The sequence below is a fragment of the Callospermophilus lateralis genome, chromosome 6, assembly GCF_048772815.1.
Source record: "Callospermophilus lateralis isolate mCalLat2 chromosome 6, mCalLat2.hap1, whole genome shotgun sequence".
Lineage (NCBI taxonomy): Eukaryota > Metazoa > Chordata > Mammalia > Rodentia > Sciuridae > Callospermophilus > Callospermophilus lateralis.
In genome coordinates this window covers 77732413-77756589 of record NC_135310.1, presented here as the reverse complement: position 1 = coordinate 77756589, position 24177 = coordinate 77732413, and the positions used below count along the sequence as shown (strand labels likewise).

Genomic DNA, 24177 nt, shown 5'->3' with positions numbered 1-24177 from the left:
GATTTTAAGTTCTTTGTGTATAAACCAAGGAGTGGGATAGCTGGGTCAAATGGTGGTTTTTATTCCTTTTGCCTAACTGCTTTTGCTAAGTCTTCCAGTACTAACTTAAATCACAGTGGTGAAAGTAGACAACCTGTTTTTTTCTAAATCTTAGAGGAAACACTTTCAGCTTTTTCCCATTCAGGATAATATTGGCTGTGGATTTTTCACACACACAGACTTTGGTATTTTGAGGTATCTCCCTTCTATACTGGTATATGTTGATTTTTTAATCAAGAATGGATTGTTGGATTTTACTGAGTGCCTTTTCTGCCTTTATCGAGATGACTTTTTTTCCTTTAGTCTGCTGAAGTGGTATGTCGTGTTTACTGATCTGCATATGCTGAACCACTAGATCATGGTATATCTTTTTGATTTAACAGCACTACTGAATTCAGTTTCCTAGCATTTTGTTGAGAATTTTTGCACCAATGTTCATCAGGGATATGTGTCCATAGCTTATTATTTTTTTTTTTTTTTTGGTATTTGTGTCTTGTTTTCGTGTCAGATTGGTGCTGGCCTTACTTTCCATTTCCTCTTGATTCAATTTTGGTAGGTTTGTGTTCAGCAATTTAACCGTTTCTTCTGCATTGTCCAGTTTTTTTTTTTTTTTTTTTTTTTTTAGCACATAATTTGTTCATAGTGGTTTGTTTCTAAGGTAGCACAACCTTAAATATTTCTTGTAGGGCTGAAAATCATTTCAGATGAATTTCCTCAAGTTTCTGACTATCTGGGAAAGGCTGTATTTTGATTTTACTCTGAAGGACAGTTTTGCTGGGTATATTATTCTTGGTTAACAGTTTTTTCCTTTCATGACTTTGAACATATCATGCTATTTTCTTCTGGACTGTAGTATTTCTGCCAAGCAATCTGTTTAAGTTTAATGGGCATTCCCTTATAGATGACTTGACACTTCTGCTTTTAGAATTCTCTATCTTATACCTGTGACATATTGAACATAATGTGCCTTGGTGAAGGTCTTTTTCAGTTGAATCTAGTTTGGGGTCCTCTAAGCTTCTTATGTTGGGAGGTTTTCAATGCTTTTCCCCATGTTTTCACCTTTTGGAATTCCCATAGTGTGAGCTGTTACTTGTTTAATGGTGTCTCACAGGCCTTCTTCATTTTCTTTTCATTTATTTAGGGATGGGTCTGAGTTAATTCAAGATCTATTTTTAAGTTTAGAATTCTTTCCTTATTCTAGTCTTTTTGAAGCTCAACTGTATTTTTTACTTCTCCCAAGATTTTTTTTTTTTAATGATTTGAATCTCTGGTGAATTTCTTATTCATACCCTGAATTGTTTTTCTCTGTTCTTTACCATCTCTCTGTATTCTCTTGCATCTTTCTTGAGTTTCTTTAGAAGCATTATTTTGAATTCTTATTCAGGTATTTCATTGAGTTCCTTCAAAGTTGGACTTATCTCTGGAAAACTATGACATTCCTTTGGAGATGACATATTCCCTTTCATTGGTTAGGTGTGCCTGCTTTGACATCTGAGCATCTGGCGTAAGAGTTACTTCTCCTGATTTTATGTAACAGCTTTTGTAGGAAGTTTTGTTCATATAGATGGGGGGTGTCAGCTGGGTAGGTGCTGTGGCTTTGATTACAGCTAAGCTCAAAACTGTAGCCTCTGATTTCTTCATCTGTAATTTACATGAGTATCTATGAGTACCTCAATAATCTAGACTCAATAATCATGAAGGCAGTTGCATAACTCTGCAGTGGACCTAGGTTTTCAAAGGCGAGTCTCAGAGTCAAGCAGTTGCCATGGTCTTGCGGATGTGGATCAGACTGTCCTCAGGTACCACAAGAATGGGTGCTCAGGATTGTGCCATCAAGCAGTCATGATTCTAGAGCCACAGGGTGTGAGGGAGACCTTCCCCAGGTCCTTCAGGATGAATGAGGGAGATCCCTGTGGCCACAGTTCTTGAGTTGCAGGATTGTATGGGACCTGAGGAAGGTCCCCCAGGAGGAACATGGGTGATGCTGAGGTCTGTGGTCTTTATGAAGTGCAGATCTGAGGTTTTAAGGATACAAATGGGATCCTATACAAATAGGCCCTGATTGTGAGTAATGCTGGAACTGGTAGACTGCTCATCATTTTCCTAAAGCTGCAGGAACTGGTTAGGAGATTCTCTAGGACCCAATGCATGGACTAAAACCTTTAAAACTGTGAGCCAAATAAACCTTTCTATAAGTTGATTACCTTAGATAATCAATTAACTAACTAAACCTATATCTTAGAAGCCCCACAATCATTCCATTGTTTGTTCATAAAATAATAGTAGCTTGTTACAGAATATCTGAAGTAACTTACAATAAGAATTTTGATGAATGGGCCCTAATCCCTCAGAGTTCATATTGGAGATCAGTCTTACATGATTTCTAAAGCTTTTTATAAGGTTTTTATATATTAAATAATCACACTAATGAAAAAGCTCTATAACCAGTAAAATGCATATATTCAGTAACTGAGAAAATAAGGAATAGTAACATCAATCCTCTGTTGTCTCTAGGGAGTGAATAGAGACTGAAATCATTTCAACTGACATTTTTGCAGTCAACTAGGAGTGGGAAAATAAGATTTGGAATCTATAACGAATGCTAAAACATGAAAGATTAACGCTTTCATTAAAGTATTAAAAAATCCCCCCAAATCTTGAGAAATGTGTGTCTAAGTTTCTGTCAACTGACTGAAGACAAACTAAAGGTTTTTTTTTTTTTTTCACTCCATTGCAGCACATATGCTTTTAAAGAAACATGGTCTGAAAACATTTAGTTACTAAAGGCTTGAAACAAAATACAGAGCATAGAAGAAGCTTTCAAGTTTTCATAATTAACATGCTAAGGAAAAGCAGTTCACTTCCCAATGATGTTGAGGGTATTTGCTATAACTATGTTGAAAACTTCTAGGTCACTGCTCAGTTTTCTCATGGCTCTATACAATATTTTTTAAAATACAGCTAATTACATTGCTTTAAAATTTATAATGTGCTTTTTTACTTGTGGAATAAATGGGAGAGGGATTTAACCCTCCTTTCTTAAAGCAACTAGCAGATAACACAAACAACAGTTTTCAGACACTAGGTAACATGCAGGACTATGATTCCTGCAAGAAGGGAAAGAAACAGGGTGAGCTCTCCAACTGCCCAGTTTATTGCCTGTTGGCAGTTTTGAAGTCAATGAAAGTAGCCTGAAAAATTCTTGGAGCTCATACAGGTATAGGAACATTTCACATTTCTATCAGTCTAAGACAGAATGCCTCATAATATACAGAATATCCAGTAGAGTGCACTGAAGGTTATCAGTAGTGAGAATAAATTATTCTTGTTAGAATAGCTACAATAAATCAACTCCATATTAAAAAGTAGGTATTCAAAGAGTATTCAAGAGACTCAGTACTTTAGTTTTACAGTAACAAGTTTTAAAACCATGTGTCTGGGTTCCCCACAATTTATGAGTGGAAAAGTTAATCCCAAAGGCAATACTATTGGGAAACAGGGCATAATAAGAGGTGATTAGCTCTGAGGGTTCTGCCTTCATGATTGAGAGTGGATTGTTATAAAATGAAGTTTGGGCCTCTTTCTTTGTCTTGCCCTTCTACCTTCTGCCACAGGCTGATGTAAATGAAGACCATTCCCAGATACTGGAACTATGCACTTGGACTTCCCAGCCTCCAGAACTATGAGTCAAATACATGTATTTTCTTTATAAATCACCAGGCTCAGGCATTCTGTTATAGCAGCAAAACATAGACTAAAATAAGAGCTTTTTTATTTTCAAATATCTTGAATTCTCTTGACTATCATTATATTGCTAAATTAACAACACTAACTTGACTAAAATCAATCTTTTAATCTCAAACATGAACACATAATTCCTTTTATTGCTTGTCCTAAAAATTTCGGGTCTTTGAAATTCTGTAAACTTAATGCTTATGGTAACAAGATTTTGTGTGCATCTTAAACACTGAAGAGGAAGTGCAATGTTTAACTACATAGCTCTTCAACTACTAAAACAAGATTTTAAAAATTGATTAGTGGCATAATTATATAAAGTGTTTTTATATTTATCTCACCATAATGCAATTAACTATTTCACTTTACTTAAAATTTAAATTATTCTTTAATAATAAAAAATGGTACATATGCTTCAATTAATAGAATGTACAGGTTTTCTAGTTCTTCATATTTTCTAGAATCAAAAGGATCATAGAGTAATAAAATGGTAGGTTTTCCAGAGACAGCTTTCTTGTAATAATATCATTATTGGTGACCTGGCATGGTTGCTTTATTTCTAATGAAACAGTATCAGTACTAAAGGCAACTCAAATATGTCATTCTAAAATAAACTTAATTGACATAAAATTTTTTAGTTGAAGACAATTAAGAGGCAGAAGCTTTCTTCATCTTTTCCTTTCTGAAGTCAGGGTATAAATTTTTATTGGGCTCTAGAGAGCACTCTTGACTTATTAGTGCAAAGAATGCACCAGAGGAATCCTCAGACAAAGCTTATAGTATTAGTTTTCTTCCATATATTTATCTTTCCACAGTTTTCTACCTTTGGAAACCTAACTGATTTCCTTTCCTGCCATTTCTCTATAAATTTATTGCTCCTTATTGGAGATGCTATGTAAGCTAAAGTTTTAAACCACTGCTTTGAGTTATTTTTGATTGAGGTTTCTCTTGCATGATATGTACTGAATGTGTCAGACCCTTGCAATAAATGACAGATTTTGTCTCAGCTAGGAACTCATGAGAATTGAAGGAAAAAGATTTTTCTTCCCTGACAGTTTGTGGAGACCCCAATAAGGACTTTCTGGGATATTCCACCTGCTCTAGAGCCTGTAGATAGGATTGTAGGAAAACTGGCAGAAACTGGTAAAAGGTACGAATTGTCACTACTTACTTCTCCCAGATCTCTGTCTAAAGTACCTTGTTGAGAGGGAAGTAAAAATTTCCCTTTGTCCTTTCTAAATTCTAGTAGTGAAAAAAAACAGTTCTTTGATTTTTGTCTTTTGTGGATTTGGTTTGGGTAGCTGCTGGTTATCAATGAATAGCCTCCCAAAGATGGCCTTTTGCATTACTTGCCATAAGGATGAGAATCATAGGGTAGAACAGACATAGATCTTATAAGTCTATTGTGAAAACCAGGCTCAGACTGGTGAGTTTGGATAAACAATGCTGAAGCTATTCTTTGAGCCTCCTTTAGTAAAGATTAAAAAACAAAAATAAAATGCAGTAAGACTTGATAAAATTAAAATCTATACCCGCTTTAAATTTCTTTACTCAATTCCCTGACTTTGACCATCCAGAAGATCTTCTGGATTTCTGGTCCTTGTTTCTCAAAATCTGGTCTCATCCTCTCAATAAACTCCTAAAACTCCAACTTCCTGGGAAAATCCTCTAAATGCTCAGCTGTCCATTTTAACTTCCCCTTCTCAGAAATATTTACAAAAAGCCCTCCAGCCTAATCATCAGGACTGGGGTATACAGGATACTTATGCTGATGACCAGGAAATAAATCTGACACAGGCTCAGGAACTTCCACTCAAATTTATAAATTTGAGGCAAATTCTAATGACAAAACCTTGGCTTATCCTTCCTAATCTGGTGACACTTTGAAAGTCCAATATAAGATTCCTCATTAAAAATTCTAGCAAAGCAGACTTTAACAAGAGCCTGTTCTTGCTGCATTTACATGGATAATCAAGCTAAAGAGACTAGACTTATTTTTGAAAACAAATTGGTCTGTGATTATCTTTGACAGAAACAGATGTGATGTGATAAAGCTGTGTCTCAGTAGCGAATTATAATGCCCCCTGTGGTTATCAGATTCATAGCCTTTTCATTTTCTCTTGATTTTGTTATCGAACTGCCATCTGGCCTAGATTCTGAATTCTAGTTTACTTTAATATCAGGCTATATACATATAATTCACCAAAATAATATTTCCTAGTTTTCTCACCTTTGGGGCTTGAAATCACTAAAACTTAGAACTTTAGAAAAAAATGCAGTTTTAAACAATCTGAGACTGAATGACATGATATAAACTGCAGAGAATCAACACAACTCACATGTGGATAATTTTCAGGCCTGTTGCTGCATGGGGCATTCAGATATCACCAGAGACATTTAAACAGCCAGAATCTAGAAATCTTCTTGATTGGCTTGCCTTCCTAGACTCAGAATGGTCTTTAAAGCAGTTTCTAACCATAATCTTTGTTTTTTTCTTTAAATGTTACTTTATAGAGGCCAAACTTTGTCCCATGAGATGGCTCCCAATGTACTTGAATTAAGACAAGCAGAAAAGAACAAATTTCTTTTCCTCTACCAATCTTTTATCTTGCAACTCTAATCCAAATCTCTCCCAAACTACCAATTTGGGAGAGTTCTAAGCCACTGCTTTGAATTGCTGCAATGGAGTTTCCTGTGTTGTACAGATTAACAAAAGGAAAAACATACTTATTAATCTCTTGTTACAGGGGAGTCCAAACTAAGAACTCAGGAGGACTGAACAATAAACTACCTTTCTTCCCTGATATTACTTGAAGCAGAAATGGCTATTCCATTTCCTAAAAAGCCCCCAAAGAACCAAACATCTTTCATCCCACTGGACCATAAAACTTAAACGGCAAATACAAACATATAAAAACTTACTGCTAATAATTCGACTTCAGCTGGGCAAAGCAGACATTATATAGCAAGTTACTAATATTTTTGTGAGCTGTGATAAGTTTCACATTATATCTATGTGTACATTAAAGTTAAAAAATTAGAGAAATATGAATAATTTAAATACCTAACCAAAATAGTATGCTATGATAAATTTTTGGTATTTCTTACTTCTTTCTGTAGGATTTCTTCTCGAACTTGAGAAACTGTAAGAGATTCTTGATTACCTTGCAGCTCATTAATTTGACTTTGGAAATGTTTTATAAGTACCTAGGAAATTGTTAAAGAGAACTGAGTTAATAAAGCTCTCCCTTGAGCACTATTTGAAAAATATAAGAAAGCCAACTCATGACTGAAAATCTTTAAAAGTAAACCTCTATAATGTCTGAGCTTTTGAAAAAGAGTGGATATTATTTTGTATTGTGTAATTAAGCAGAATGCTATATTTTTATTAATTAAAAATAATACAAGTCTTACAGTATCTGAAACGCTAGTCTCATACTTTAGGCAAAGAAATAGAAATACAAGAACAGATATACATCAAGAAACCGAGAACATGAAAAATAACTAATGATGTATTTTTACTATTTAATGGTCAGATTATATTGATTTCCATTTAACTCACAATTTTACAATACTGCATTTATAACTAAGAAAAGAACATATTTATGGCCCCATGGTATCATCACACTACTATTCCCATTTCTTCCAAAATGTTCCTTACTACAGAATCACTTAATATAATTCTTACAACTACTCTGACACCTCCTCTTTTGAAAACAAAGAGAGGTTATCTGAGAGTTTGCATGGACAGTTACTTTTGAAAAGCACTTTAAATACTTCTGGAATAGTACTATTTATAAGTCATTTGCAGTTAAGATGCAGATTTCATTACCCTTCACCCCCTAAATATTTCAACAATGCCTCTTATACTAGGGGTATTTCTCAAGAATCATAGTAACATCTTTATACTTAAGAAAATCAGTTTTTTAGTAGCCAGTCCATAAACTTCCGTAATTGGAGAATTTGTTTTTTTAAAATTATAAACAGGATAAAGAACAAAACATTCACATGTTCTTCATTGATTTTTTCAAACTTTTCCCCCACTATTTGGATACATGATTTTTAAGTTGCAGATGAAAGTTCTATTTAATGCTGTTTTTCAATCTACTAACATCATAGAAGATGGGCCACATGGTAAATATTTTTAGATATTCTAAGCAGATATACTTATTATCCAAGAAGGAAGTCATTTATTAAGGAAATTGCTGATGAGTTGTCAGCATTCCTCAAGTTCTTAGACTGTACTTCTTAAGGGCTATAGCTTTGTTCATTATTTTATTTCTAGTACCTGATTGTCAACAGACTTTTAATTATTTGCTAAATGAATGAAAGGTAATAGGAAGAATGCCTGAGGATAATTACTTGTCAGTTGGGACTTGGGAGGGAGGTAGTTTAACATTCAAACTCAATTACTAATGTCCCAATCATGTTAGACTCAATCATTTGTTACAAACCTTTTATAGGAAGAGTTAAGAAATGTAGAGTTAATTTTTTAAAAAGATATAATTTTAAAGGAGAAAAGTTAAATATATGATAACGGTATCTTTTCTTTTTAAAGCCAATACTAATTTCCCATTTCTATTACCAATCTTCAAAAAGTGAAATTAAAGTACTTACAAATTAAAAAATGTTTTGCTAACAGTCCTAAAAACATCACATTAAAGTCAAAGAAAGATCAAAACAAATTTGCCAGGTACCTCTTGAGTTGCTATTTTACGATTCAGTTCAGCTACTTTGGAAGAAGAATTTTCGACTGCATTTTGACAAAGGAGTTTCTCTACTTCCCTCTGATGAGATGCTTTGAGGGATGCAATATGTGCTGCATTATCTTCCTTGACCCTATGGAGCAAATGCAAATCACATATAAAAGTAGCTCTTCAATCTCTAACTCAGAGTTATGCTATTTTTGTGCTAAGTCTAGAAATTAAAGAAGCAAAGGGTGAGAGGGGATCAATTTTGTGCACCATGCAACATGATTTACAACCTGTAAGTTCTTACAGCCACTCCATGAACACACTATTATTTACTGTATTTTAAAAGAACAAACTTGAGTTTAGGAAAAGTGATATATCTAGGACTCCAGATCAATAAACTTTAGAGCTAGGATTCAAGTCTAGCAGAGCTGGACTTCAAAGTCTGGGTCTTCCACTCGATCTCCAACCTGCGGTTACATTCTTTGTGGGAATCTAAGGTTCCAAAATATCTTCTTGAATTTAAAGCAAATTGCTTGACCTTTTTATCTTTTAAGGTAAACGGAGTTCTTCCTTAGATTTTTATTTGGATATCACAGTTGCTTCCTTTAGAATTTTCACTATTTGTGTCCTGATAGCATTGACCATTTTTTTTGATTCTAGGGCTAGTTGTGAGAATAAAATGATCTTTATGATAATTCTCAGGACACAAGGGAAAAATCTGAATTTAACTGTGACTGTAAGTGTGATATTATTCACTGTCTTTGACAAAATTAATGAATTCCAAAGCAGTTTAAAAGGTAATGACTCACTGTTGATATTTAAATATGGCAATTTAAAAACTACAAATTTAATCTGTTGCTTATTTCACTATATAATATTTCTTCATGGAATGGTCAGAGTTCTGGGAAAAGCAAAAAATCCTAACTGAATTATTATTTTTAAAAAACATCCTCTGTAATAGGAAAGACTATTTCTTGGGCTCCAAGCTATCTGAGAAACACACTAGGAAATTTAAAAATTATGTACAGAAAAATTTATAAGAAAAAACATGAATTTTAAATTATTTCTAGGAAAGTATGTGATTCTTCACAAACAGCTTCATACCACTATCATATTCAAGACTGAAGAAACAAAGTTTCGATTTGGAGCAATATGGCTGTCATAATGATTCAATCACTGACATGGCTGCCAATCAGTCAATAAACACTTGTTAGGTGATTCCCATGCTCATTCTGCACCTATACTAGATTGCTGACGGGGATGTAAAAGAAGCATATTCTTATATCCATTCTCAAGGAGGCACAAGGCTGTGTATGATTAATGCTTCCTTGGTGCATATTATAAGTCATGTAGGAGATGGGAGTGGGAGCTGGCAATTTTCAGGAAAGGTCCAAGAAATGTTTGGTAGAACAGTAGGATTTAAAACACAAATGAGCAAAGGCATGAAGAATGTGGCAGGTAAGTCATGTAGGGTAGCATCAGAATGGTGATGGGGCTTGAGATGTGAGGCAGTGAAATTTAGTCTTGATATTTAAGGAAGTGTGGAGTCACTAGAGGGCACAGTGCCTTGGATATAGGAGTATTTAAAGAATATTAATGATTCTTAAGCAAAATGATTGGGGGAGTTAGAAACAAAGTCAAGGTGATCAGGTTGGGATGACTAGTGTCAACCGTGTAGGCTACACTCTGGTTTACTATAGTAAAGAAGCCAAAATGATGAGTATTTATAAGGAAGCATTCTATAGACCATGAACCCAAGGAAAAAGAGGTAAAAATGGGCCTGAAAATTGGAATTAGTTGGCAACTAGACAGCGATAGGGAACTTGGAAGGGGGGACTAGTTTTAAGATTTAAAAAAAAAAAAAAAATCGGGGGAGGAAGCCTGAAGTAATGTTGATTCTAAGAGGAGCAATCCAATAAATAGTTGTTAGGCTTCACATCTGAGAACAAGCTTTAAAAAGTAAATCATGAAGCTATAAGAACAGATAAGCTTAGCAATGGAGAAACAGATTTAGGGAGAAGGAAAGAAAGTGGAATCTGAAGTCAAAAATGCCAAGTCACAAAGGTTAATGTTAGAAACCATTTCAGAAAAGGTTGTGTAGTCAACACTTTTGAGCAAAATGCAGAAAGACACTGGGCTGGGAAAGGTCACATTGAAAACAGGTTGAAAAGAGTGAAGGCAATGAGAGCTACATTTCAGAGGTGGAAATAAAAGTGGCTACTTGTGGAAAACTGGCACTGACAGAAAGAGGACCAGAACGTGGTTTGACTAAGGGAAAGAAACGTCTGAGGTTGACAGAATGCTTGGAGGATGAGACCATGGACAGCAGCGGGAGATTCTAAGGAGGAAAGGAATAAGTATAAAAGTTCCCCAAGGGATGCACAGATCACAATGACAGTTTGAAGAGTTATTTTTGAAAACAGAATCTTTTCCTCTTAACCTGCCTATAGTAATCATAAATGATAATTTCTTTGCAAGAAAGGCTCAAGGGGCCAGCTTATTAACATCATTTGGGTATATGAAGAAAGACAAAACTGGTCAGACCAAAGACAGTTTGGGTTGACATGGAGATTTTGGTTTGTCAGAATCTGGTCCACCAGTAGATAGAGGACCCTACACTGAAACAAATCTTATCACAAAAATTCAGTTATGGATTGTTTGGATCCAGAGAAAAATGTTTTTACTTTTTTTTTTTAAAGTCTTTTATGTTCCCATATATTATAAACAACATTTTACCTCTTCATGGAGTTTTCAAATTGGTTCACTGCTGCTTCAGATTCCATCTTCAGCTTATTTCTCTCCAAAACTAATCCCTCTAGTTCATTTTTTAATCTGTAGTTTTCTTGCAAAACCTCTGAAAGATGAGAATCAGTAAAAGTTTGTGGCTGGTACAACTTCTTATCCATGGTTCCACAGGAGTTTGCGTTTCGTTTATTTGGATGCAAAACATCTTTCTTCAATCTTTTGACATTCATTTCTTCTTTGCCCTTTGAGTTCTGACTAGACAGCATCATTCTTCTCTCCTTCTGAAGCCTCTCCACAGTTTTTGAAAGGTCTTGTATTTCTCTTCCTTTTGCAGCCAGTTCTTCATTGAGTCTCGCCAGTTTAGCTTTAGCATGAGCCTGCTCCACCTGGAATTCTATTGACTGTAAATCTTTATCATCTTTGCTGTTTTTCTTGAGCTCTAATTCAGCATTCTGGTGTTTGAGAACATTTATTTCTGCTTCAAGGTTCCTTACAGTGACTTGATGGGCCTCCTTAATGTCCTCAAGTTCCGTCTCTAGTGCTTTAACCCTTGAGGAGCTGTCTCGTTGGTTCTGGGGTGTTTCTTTCAATTTGAAAGCAAGTAACTGTTCCTGCTGCTCTAGTCGTTGTTCATACTGAATCTGAGGAAAAGAATCTGTGTAATATCAAGCCCTTGTTCAACACTTTAGTTACTGTAGTTCTGCATTTTACCAGGCCCTACCCAGTCCTTCCTTGAGGCACTCATATATTCTGATATCTCCAACTCTAAGTCAAAAATATTGAAGTCTTACTCTCTGAAGGATATAACATTATTATATATTCTTATATATCTTAAATAATTTCATAATTGAGAATTTGCATCATAAATATTACATTATACATGTAATTTGTATACCCCCAAATTAACTTTAAATCTTAAAAATAAACTTAGAACTTATTAAATCAATATTATTAATTTTAATTCACATAAATTATAACCATTAGTAATTTGATATGAGCAAATTAATATTAACCTATTTACATCCTTCTCCATGTCAAACATCATATACTCTTTGAATTCTTAGAAAAACAGCACATTTTTACTCTTCCAATATCAATTTATTAATCTCATAATGAGTAAGACAGATTGGAATTTGTATACCTAAGCATTAGTATGCGAAACAAATTAAACAGTTTACTCTATGGAGGGAGGAACTAACAGTGTTTGCTTATTCATTCAATATTTATTGAGCTACAATTTCATTCCAGGCATTGTGTTAGGTTCTAGAGATAAAAGAAAGTTCAGTTCTAGTTTTCAAATAGACCAAAGCCTAGTGAGGACAGCAAGAGAACAAGTTACAATGTACCATGATAACTGCAGTAACGGGCCTATGAACATGGTGCAGAGTGGGAGAGGCATCCCAGTTCCTGGAAGTCTGAGGAAGGGGGGGAAGAATGCAAAAAATAGCACATTTAAGTTTGACCTTGAGGGATGAGCATAAATTTGTGGATGAATAGAAGGAATATTTTGGAAGTAGGAAGAGGATATGTGAAAGTGACTGACTGCTTGGTGTGTACTGAGAATCAGAGAGGAAAGGAGGTAGTGACAGGTAGGGATTGGAGGCAAGAGTAGGATGGTGGATATTGTAAAGAGGGAAAAGTTATTGGTAGATTCAGATACATAAAAATGGCCAAGGGGTTGGAGTTAATACTTGAGAGCCTTTAGCATGGTACTAGGGTGTTACATGATACTTGGCCCTCCTAATAGCTTATGACTTAGAAAGTAATTAAAATATTAGTATCAACTCTGCACCAAGCACCCTACTGAATAATGGAATATGAGAATAAGAGCAGAACAGTTCCACCCATCATAGAGTTCAGCATCTAGAATGGGACAGAGACTGCTACCAATCCAATCCAAGTGGCTACAATTGTGGTAAATGACATCAGGGAGTGCTGCATGGGACTGAGAATGCCTATAGAGGTAATTCATCTACCAGGGAATCCAGCGGAGGTTTTGCTGGGATCGAAGGACAAGAACACGTTCACTGTGGGAAAGATGAGTGTAGAATATACAAGTTTCTATGGCTGTAGGAAAATGGGAGAAGCAGGCTGGTGTGAATGAATAGAAACATGGTATTAAAAACAAACAACAAAACAGAACAATGGAAACTAAGCAAAGGTCTGGACTTCTGAGGGTAAATGCCATTTACTTACACTAAGAGCAACAGGAAGTTGTTGAAGGATATCAACAAAGGTAGGTATGTGTGTAGAAGATGGACATAAAAATATAATTTTAACTTTAGCGTCAAGAATTAAAGGATAGGGCAAAGTGGTTGTGTGCAGAATAGTCAGGAAGTTATTACAGTAATCCAGCCCCCCCTTTTAAATTAATGATTGTATAGTGACATGTTAATAAAGAAACTGCAGAACTGAAAAATAATTGAGTAAAAGTGAATAATTGGCAGTAAGTTTATTTCTTTTCCATATGAGGTAACAGGCTCAGACAGGTTATATAACTAGCAGAGTCATACTGGAACTGGGCCTCAATTGAAGGTCAGTCTGATGCTAACACTTAGGGGACATGGTTTGCTAAAAGTAGAATAGGAGTAGAGATAGGGGGGCAATATAAACTTGACAAAGTTGGAGCAAAGACTAGCAGGGAAGAAGGAAGGATCAGATACATGCAAAAGGCTTGTCAAGTAGCACTGAAAGACTTCATGAGGCTGGACACACACATACTTACAGCAACCCCGCTCTCTCAATTGTGCAGTCTTCAGTCTTCATGCTCAAAGTAGCATGACTGAAGGAGATGGGTGATAAAGAACATATACTAGGTACAGTGAGAAAACAAAGTGAACCAGGCAGGGGCTGAGAGATTTAAGAGGGTGGAATAGAAGAAACACAGCTTGCTTGATATGACATTAATTTTCAGGTCGGTAACCTTTTATTGTCCCTGGAATCTAATATTCTTTGTTGCTTCTCTCAGGATAGAAATCTGAGGCGCGGGACTAGCTTCCTAAAAGCATTTGTGGCATAGGGTTTGGGGTTGGAGGCCTTGGATTTGAGCCCCTGCTTTGCCCCTCCAGCAGTGGAACTCTGGGCAAGATGGTAAAATTGTGAACATCCCAATTCCCTCATCTATAAACCAGGGGAACAATGACTGGAAGACTTGTGCAAGGTGAACTGGCATATTCTTTAAAGCATTTAGCACAAACTCCTGACAAGAACATTGTGTTCAACATTATATTTAAAAGTAAATTAAATACCTCATCCTTGGTCTGTTCAGGGACTTACATTTTGGTCCATCCCTACTTCACAAAGGAGTGGAAGATGCTCCCCTGGCCTAACCCACAAAATGTATATTTTTTTCTCATTTTCTTACTCATGGGCATAAATTTCAGTGAAAATATTTTTAATTATGGTAATTTCCTTTTTCATTTTACACTGAATGTGTATCAGGTGTTTTTACTCTGCTTCATCCTTGACTTTATCTCCACTAATTTGAATATTAAAAGTAACAAAGAAAAGATTATCCTGTGCCTCAAATAAAAACAAATTGCTCAAAGAGGACAAGATAGGATGGAGCCGATTTTTTTGCACCTACTGCCACTTGTGGTAAGGAATTTTGTGGGCAATGATGCTTAGAGCTAATTGTTAAAAAGCTCTTTAGGAAGGCCCAGCTCTGAGCTCCATCTCTCCAGCTACCTTGCACTTACCTTCATTTTCTGAAACTGTTGTTCCATGGTACGCAGGCTTTTCTTTGCTTCTTCATCTTTGCCCTCCAGATCAGCTTCTAGATTTTTTATTCTTTTTTCCATAAATTCCACTGTGTTTCTATCTACTGTATCACCAGCTGCTGATGCAGCCAATATTAAAGCAGGTAAAGAATTGGGATATCTTCTCTTCAGAATTCCTTCCATTTCCTTAACCTATTAAAATATTTTTTGAACATATGTAAGGTCACAAATATATACAAAAATGAAGCAGTTTAATGTATAAACTTAGATGATTCTCATTTTTAAATCTCAGAGTGCTTACAGCAGGCCTCTAGACTGAATCAAAGGCACAGAAGTACAAATTAATTTCAAATTCCTAGATTATCTGATTTAAAAATAACCTATGATAGTGTCTAACTACTGGTTAATTTACAGAAATCCTTTTATAGTCACTTGAGACACACCTTCAGCCTTTCTTTTAGTAAAAACCAGTCCGAGTACAAAGTTGTTGTTCTCCTACCTCTTTTTCCCCACAGACCCCCTTATGTGATAGTGTTTCTACTAGTCATTGATTGCATGTGCACATAACTAATATTTCAAACTCTGGCAATAAACAGAGCTTCTTAAGCACTTTCTCATCAGCAACAATCTTGCCCCTACCTCAACATCGCCCAAGGTCCCCTTCAAAAGAAGTTGAATCTAATTTAAAATAACTTCTTTTAATTGAGAATCAAGGCAGATTAGATGATTTTTAATGAAATATTTATAAAAGACTAAATACTTCTCATTTCATTGATATATTATATGGTCTTTCTATAAGACGGAACAGTATCAAGAGTCCACAGAAGTTACAGCTTGGTATTATATATGACTGTGTGTATATACCTGGCATTTTAAAAGGTATTATGATTAAGATATCCTTTGAAAACATACATTAAAATATTTAAATTTTTTGTTATTAGTTTTTTCTAGCCTATAAGTATGCAACAAAATACACCTGAGACGCAGATTAGTACTATGGTTAAAAGCATGTTTGGTTTGACTGTGCCACAAGCTTAGGACCCTGGGTCAACTCCTTAATCTAAACCTCTTGCCTTGTGGGTAAAATGAGTATGCTAACAGTATAGTCATAAGGTGATAGAATTAAGTGAAGATTAGATGGTTTTCATCTTGGGCACCTGGGAGAGGGCCCAGCATATACTGGGGAACTGATAAATGTTGGCTTTTATTATGAATTTTTCTAAAAAAACTACCTAAGGTAAGATGAGTTGCTGGTGCTCAAAATCCTGCTTATATACTAAATATTATTCATATTAGCCATTTAAGGGTCATACCATTTGCAAAATTAACAGTAAATGCTTGCATGTTCATTGATGTACTATAAACTGGGATATATCCAGTACAAATACTAATACCTATTTCATCTATAAAAATTCTTAAGCTTTGTTTCCTCTGTATTAAAAATCTAATTATTTGATGAAGTTGTAAGCATATGCAAAATATATGCATAGAATACATACCACATATATTAAGAGAAGAACTAGATTTTTTTAAAAATGAATTTGTTAAAATATTTATAATTAATGTAGTCATTTAAAATTTTAAGAGAGCCAGGGGAGCCAGGCATGGTGGCACATGCCTGTAATCCCAGAAGGCTGAGAAAGGAGGATCTTGACTTCAATGCCAGCCTCAGCAACTTAGTGAGACCCTGTCATTAAAAAAGGGATGGGCTCAGTGGTTAGACATCCCTAGGTTTAATCCCTGGTTTAAAAAAAGAGGGCTGGGGGAGTAGTTTAGTGGTAGAGTGCTTGCCTAGCATGCATGAAGCTCTGCAAATTATCAAAATTAAATTGAATTTTTTTTTCTTTTTTTGTTATATCTTAAAGATAGAAATAAATTTTAATTTTTCCTAAAAATGTTAGTTTAATTATGCCTTAAACTATTCTTTGGTCAATGGGACCAATATAACTGGTATACATAGTTTAGTTTTCAGTAAGAGTTTTAAAAAATATACTATGAAATATTCCATTAAATAAAAGTATGAACAAATACACATAATTTGAAATTATAAAATGCATCTAATTAGCCTTGTTTTTACTTATGCTGTATTTAGAAAAATAAATATTTATAATTAATCTGTTTCTGAATATACTGTGGTATACCTTAATTATAAAATACATATTCAGGTCTACAATTATTAAAACGCTAAGAAAAGAGAATACATAAAATCTGAAATGTATATGCACTATTCTAGCTACATAAAATACTATTAAATGATGAATGTTTTATATAGATATAATCTAAGATGATAAAAATCAATGAATATTTTATGAAAGTGTTAATAAAAGAGGTTACTTTTATAAAACAGTGTATTTCTGGTCAATATAGATAACTATTTGAAGTCTTAATTTTGATATTTAGTATGTTTTCTTTCTTTACTGTCACAGGTTCAGTTCTACAAAATTTCTCTTTAAAAAGTCATCAAATGGAGAGGCGATTTCTTTGGTCTTTTTTCTCCCACAATTTTTGATTTCTTCTACATTGGCTAATTTGAAGCAAAATCTTGGACTACACTCACTCTAGAGTATTTTTAGCTTTTCAAACCTCTTTTTTTCCTCTTCGTTTCTTGTCCCCTGAATCAAACCTTTCAACATAAGCAAATGTCCTGTAAAAGTAACAAAGTTTTTAATTTTCCTCCTGCTCACAAAACTAGGATAATTTTCAGCCCACTGATGACCTCACAGTTTGGGATTTGTGATGGAATAATAGCCATATGTTATTGACTACAGAATCATGCTCCTTCATGAACAAGGCTGAAAATTCTTATTTTAATGTTTAGTTAAGAATATAAATACTATATTAATGTGTTTTTTAAACAGATTTAAAAAATGTAATTTTTGGTGGAGGCAGAATTATGATTAACTACAAGGCTCAAGTGATCCTCTTGCCTAAGCCTTTCTCAAGTAGCTGGGAATATGGGTATGTGGTGACATGCCTAATTAGATCCTGTGTATGATTTTAATATTTTCCAAGCATTATCAACATGTTCCCAACTCAAGGACTTTTCTTCCTGTGCTCCTCTGTCACCTATCTTTCTTTGGTCAGAAGAAGGAGTAATTTTGAAAGAGATGAGGTCTGACTATGTTGCCCAGGTTGCCCTGAACTCCAGCCACCTTCTGTCCCAGGCTCCTGAGTAGCTAGGACTACAAGTGTGTACCATTGTGCCTGGTTTATGAGAAGGAATACCTAACTCTATATCCAGAACTTTAAAATTCTGTTCATTTCTTCTTTTAGATGTCTAATAGACCTGGAACCAAAATAAACTTTCATCAATAGGTCTACCATGTTATAACTGATGCACATTAGTCTAAAAATTCTTTATAAAGCTATAGATTATATAGTGATTTTTAAAAATTAATTACTTTAAAACAAGATTCTTCAGGTTAACTACATCTAATGCAGACTCCTCAAACAAAATGCCCTGTACACAAAAATGCCTTAAGATTTACCCTTAACACATACTTGTCGCTCCAGATCTTGAATTTTTTTGGCATCACATGCTCTATCTTTTGAACGTAACTTTTGCTGAGCAGATGAATTCCCAGATTCGGCTTTCAATTTCTCAACCTGTCAATAAAGAAAGAACAGGTTAAGTATTTTTAAAACCTACCAGGAAAGGCCTAGGGGAAGCATAATTTTGGTTCATTCATTGATTAGTTCCTCAACAAACACTGAATGAGCTCCTCCTGAGTGCCAGGCACTTCCCAAGTACAACCCAGTGCTGCTGAAGATAAAGGCGGCAAAGAAGACAAACTGGGTCTCTGCTCTCGTAGTCTACTGCTTTGCAAGATAGTTGACAAGCTAATAAATAAGTCAATTAGTAAATAAAATTACTTCTGAGAGTGACAAATACTATGAAGAAAATAGTGAAAAAAATAAGAACAAAGAGTCAGAAGGGGTGGGATTACAATACCTAAGTACAATAGATAAGCGAGTCAGGAAAGGTCTTTCTGGGGGATAGAAAGTTGAGCTGAGACTTAAAAAGGAAAGAACAGTGAACATGGAAAGATTGAGGCCAGAATATTCCAGGATAATGCAATAAGTGGAACAAGGCTGGCACATGACAAGAATGAGAAGAACTCTGGTGTGGCTGGGGGAGTAGGTACTAGCCAAGGCTGAAGAGGAAGGCAGGGTTCAAACTACATGGCAATCTGTGAGGCTGTGATAAGGAGCTTGCATTTATTCTCAACTCTAATCTAAAATTGACTATCTAAACCTGAACCTAAACCATCTATTTAAATTAACAGGCTTCAGATTAATCATGCAGTGACACAGGGTTATGTAGAACTGACAATGAGGACAACCGGGTTCATCTGCAGAAATACATCCTGAAATGGTCTATTACCTCAAGTTTCAGCTTCTCAATTTCTTCATTTGCTTCCTTAAGCCGAGTTGCATCTTTGTCCAGAAGTTCCTGATTTTCAGCATACCATTGTAACCTTTTTTGCAGACGACTGATTTCTTGTTTATGTGTTTCTTCTAAAATTTTTATTTCATATAATTTTTCACCTATAGAAAAAAGTAACTCAGTAACCTGATAGCAATTTTTTTTAAGTATGAAAAAAAGATTTTGAATGAAAACCATTGCCCATTTAATTAAAGCATTATGAAGAAATAAGAGACCTAAAATAACTGATATATCTACTCATAATGGGAGACAAGAAATTGTATTTATAATCCAAATTTTCAATCTCAAACTTGATTTGGAAATTTCTGAAAAAAAAAATCTATTTTTTTTTCTCCACTGACTTTTTTTTTTTTTTAATAAAAGTAAAGTTGTTTTCATGGAAAACTAAAGGTTGGTTCAAAATATAAAAATGAAGAATGCCTACAATTATATTTTAAAAGAACACATTATATTTTTAAAAGAACAATGTTCCCAAGTGCTTAGCATGTATTAATTTATTTACCACAATAAACTTCAAGAAAAAAGTTTTAAAACATTTTAAAAAAGTTTTTTTTAAACTCATCATCATTATTTTATTCTACAGAGGAGGAAAGCAAATGTCATTTTCTTACAAACAGGTAAGAATGGATTTCTTTGTGCATATCTTGCACTGAAGCTAATGACCCTGTAGAGGAAAGATCCTTACTTTGGCAAACAAGAGTTCTGATTTTTCCAGCCATGTGTTCTGCTAGCCTAAGCTCCCATCCACAGGTGCACTTAATAATGTGCTCAGGGTACACACTTAAGCAGCTTCCCTCACTTTCCAATCTTAATATCTGTGAAAGTCTAGCTCAAATGACACTCTTCTCTGAATTTTATTTAGCACTCCATTTCCTCTTGTTTAAGAAAAAAAATTATGAAAAAAATTACAAATAAAGTTATCTGCATTCTTATCTTATACTCCCTTTTTGACAGTGGTGACTGGCATTCTCTATAAAATACAGTGCAGTATTATGTGTTCATTTGGCAAATACTGAAGACTATATAATGTTTCAAACCCAGGGATAAAAAAAAGACAGACCCTGCCACTGGGAAATTTGGTCCCACTGAAATGACAGACATGTAAACAACTAACTATAAAAGTTCATGAATTCAAAATCTTGATTTTCTTTGGTTTTTGTAACTATTCCTGTTAAAGCTGATTAAAGGTACTACACTTTTTAGCAAGTATTTAAACATGCTTCTGAAATTACAATATACTTCAAGGAATAGTCTATTAATTGTATCATTCTGAGATAGGAGGGCTCTTTGGGAAAAAGATAAAACACTTATTAGATGGAGACCCAGATCTATGACCATGACTGGCCATGCTGTCTCTTCAGTTAGATGAAAAAAAACCTCCAGTGTATGCTTGTACTAGATCATTTAGGACAAAAACAATCACTTGTCAGCAGATTCAAAGACCTAAGATTCAATGTACCCAGGATCAATTTATAGCTAGACTGCTTAACCAAGAAGATATATTCTGAATTGCAAATATCAAATGATTGACATAGGGTTTGATTTTCACAAGTTTTCCTGGGAACCTCCACATTTCTTCCCAGGAAAATCTCCTATATATAGTCAGAGAGCTCTACTCGGGGTGCATCACTTTGTCTTCTCTTCTTGGAGAGTTGAAGGGTATCTGCATCCTGCCTTTGGGGTGTGTATACCTTTGCTTTGTTGTTCTTTAATAAATCTTTGCTTGTGCCTTGTTTTGATGCATCTTGAAATTCTTTCCAGTTGGCATAAATCAAGAACCCTCCTGGCCCAAGTTGAAGTTCCACTGGCCCCTTAGAGAGACCTCTCAGATTCATGTCCAGTGATAATTAAATTTATACTAAAGATTAGAGCAATTATGAGTATAAATGTAAACTGTTTCAACTCATTGTTTTACCAGTGGCATAAGCAATCTGATCTTTGGCTTGGTCCCGCTCCTTCTTCATTTTTTCTAAGTCTACTTCAAGACCTTGTTTGTCTTGCTTCAATCTTTTGATGTCTTCTAACAAACCGTATTTTTCTTTCTTGATATCAGAGAAACACAAAAGTAAGTTACTTTCAAACACAATAGATTTTTGTATAGTTTTAATCAATCCATCAAAAATAGTGCTGTTAAGTTTTTTTCTAAATTTTAGTTCTGATTTTATTACTACCACCTGCCCCACCCTGAATCATGAGTAGCTTCCCAGAGCCTATTAAAATTAGCTCTAATCTTCTTAGCATAGTATTAAAGATCTTCCAATCTATCATTCTAATTCTTCTATTTACTAGCCATATTGATGCTCATTTGCCTGAATTGCTCATCTCTTGCTGGAGTTGCAATAACCTCCTACCTAGTCTCCTTCTTCTACCCTGAGCCACTATAGTTTATGTTCCTCAAAGTAGTTGGCAGAATTGTTGCAGTCAGTTCACATTATGGTTTGGATATGAGGTGTCCCCTAAAAGCAGGAATATTCAGAGGTGAAATAATTAGATTATGATAACTGTAACCTAATCAGTCCATCCTAGTTTGAATGAACTAACTGGGTGGAAACTGTAGCAGGGGGGGTGCAGCAGCAGGAGAGAGATCACTGGTAGTGTGCTTTCCTGTACTTCCCCTTTCTCTCTGCTTCCTGGCTACCATGATCCAAACAGCCTTCCTCCACCAAGCTTGTCATGTTTTGCCTCACCTCAGGCCCAGAGCAATGGAGCTGGATGATCATAAACTAACCCTCTGAAATTATGAGCCAGAATAAACTTTTCCTCCCCTAAATTTTACTTATCAGGTATTTTGGTCACAGTGAGGAAAAGCTAACACAGTTAATATCATAGCCCTGAAACACTCAGGTGGTTCTTCTTGGGATTAACCCAAAGTCTTTAGCATGACTTTCAGTCACATAATCCAGCCTTGACCATGACTGACTTCAACTACTATAAATATTTTCTCTCCTTTTCCATTCTAGACACAGAGACCTCATTGGTATTCTTTGAACACCCCCAGAACTCTCCTACCTCAAGGAGTTTGTACTTACTGCCTCTTTTGCCTACAGCATTCTCTCCCTGGATAGCCAGATAGCTTGCTCTTCATTTTATTGGAATTTTGGCCTAAATGAAGCCCCAGGAAGGCTTTCTCTGACCATCCTCTCTGAAACAGCAAGCCTTATCCTGGCCCCCAGGTACAGTGTTTCATTTTCTTCATATAGCTAATGTGTCAGAAAGTAATGAGTGCTATTTATCCAAAAGCAGAATTTTATTTTGCTACTCTTTGTATGATAAATGCATAAAAAATGCCTGAGACTTTAAAAAAAGCTAAATGGATTCTCAATGTCCTATATTCTGTATTCCTCTCAATACTCAAAGTGCCATGCCCCATTGCTTTGCTTGACAAGTCATATTTACCCTTCAAAATTTAGCTCAAATTCAGCTAAATGACTAGTGATAATACCCTCTTCTGTGCTTCCACAAACTTTTATACTTTTAACGTGGCATGTATTTTTATTTCATGTAACATTGATTTGTGTACATGCCCCTTCTCTTTACTAGGCTAAAAGCTCAATGGAGATTAATTGCTACTGTTTACTTTATGGTACTAAGCACATGGCATGTAGTCAATAAATGTTTAATGAACCAAATCACAACTGCTAAAACAACAACAACAAAAAACAATAAACTCTAACAAATTTTAAATTAGTACCACCTTAAAATCAGTCTTGCAAATAAAATGAGTGTATTCATAAAGCATTGTATAATTTTTTTTAAGCTACCTTACAAATTTAACTATCATTTCAATTGTCTATGGATGTCTTTTCAGGAGCACTGATTGTTGAGTTTTTGAATATTTGGGTATCTTTTTGCAAATGCCTTGTTTGATTAGTTTAATTTAGAAATGTTCTCTAGGAGTTCTTACTTGATAGAATTACATAATGCTAGAATCCAAAGGATCTTTAAACATTTCGAGTTTAGTCTGGCAATCAGTGCCTAAATAGGTGTCCACTCTGGGCCTGCATATGTCCAGGGATGGAAACTGCCCACCTTCAAAAAAACCTGAATGCCTCAAGTTAATCTTGTGGGCCATAGGTAGGTAGTACTACTTTCCTTCTCCTTTAACTCATTATGCAGACATTCAGAGGTCTTTGACTTAATCTTCCACGGCTCATATTTTCCCACCCATTTCTGCTTCCCAGAAGGTAACACATTCCTAACTCGGGGCTTTTTCGTTTACTCTTATACCTAGCTAAAGACTCCACCTCAGCATGACTGGCTGCTGCTTCTCTTAAGCTCTCAAACTCAAATCTCTTTCAGAGAGCTTCCTTGTCCCCTCTATTAAAGACTGCCTTACCTCTACCTTGCTTCTCATTATTGTTTGGAGAAAATTAAAAGAACTTGTTTCTTTCTGTAATTATTTGTGTACTTAATGCATATCTTGCTTAGCTTATAAGTTCTTCACGAGAAGTGGAGACAGAAAAATTTTCATGGCGTCTCAGTCTCTAAGTAATGTATGTATATACAGAGTGATTAGATACACAGGTAGATTGACTGGAATTTTTTATAACTCCACTATTTTGCTTAAAGATGTGGTCCTTTTTAAAAAAATTCTTATAAAAAACTATTATTTATTTATTTTTGCATTACGATTCTTAATACACTTTTAAAGATGTGGTCCTTTTAAGATACCCTGAGTATATTGTGAAAGTTGCTGATACCAAGATGAAATTGTTCTTGTCAGGCCCAGACAAAAATAGTGTCAGGGAATAATTAAAGGGTAAGGGCTCATGTCTGAGGCAAGGACTTTCGAAACAAA

The 24177-nt window shown here is 35.0% G+C and overlaps 1 protein-coding gene across 1 annotated transcript in view; it reads right to left on the bottom strand.

Annotated features, from left to right (window-relative positions):
* Cep162 (centrosomal protein 162) overlaps window positions 1-24177 on the bottom strand; it is an 82228-nt gene that overhangs the window by 9959 nt on the left and 48092 nt on the right. Inside the window, exons 19-25 of the mRNA XM_076858453.2 lie at window positions 21295-21421; window positions 19317-19480; window positions 18434-18538; window positions 14912-15124; window positions 11205-11854; window positions 8472-8613; window positions 6883-6981 (exon numbers count right to left, since the gene is read on the bottom strand). Of these exons, the coding sequence (XP_076714568.2) occupies window positions 6883-6981; window positions 8472-8613; window positions 11205-11854; window positions 14912-15124; window positions 18434-18538; window positions 19317-19480; window positions 21295-21421 (1500 nt within the window). The remainder of the gene's footprint in view (window positions 1-6882; window positions 6982-8471; window positions 8614-11204; window positions 11855-14911; window positions 15125-18433; window positions 18539-19316; window positions 19481-21294; window positions 21422-24177) is intronic.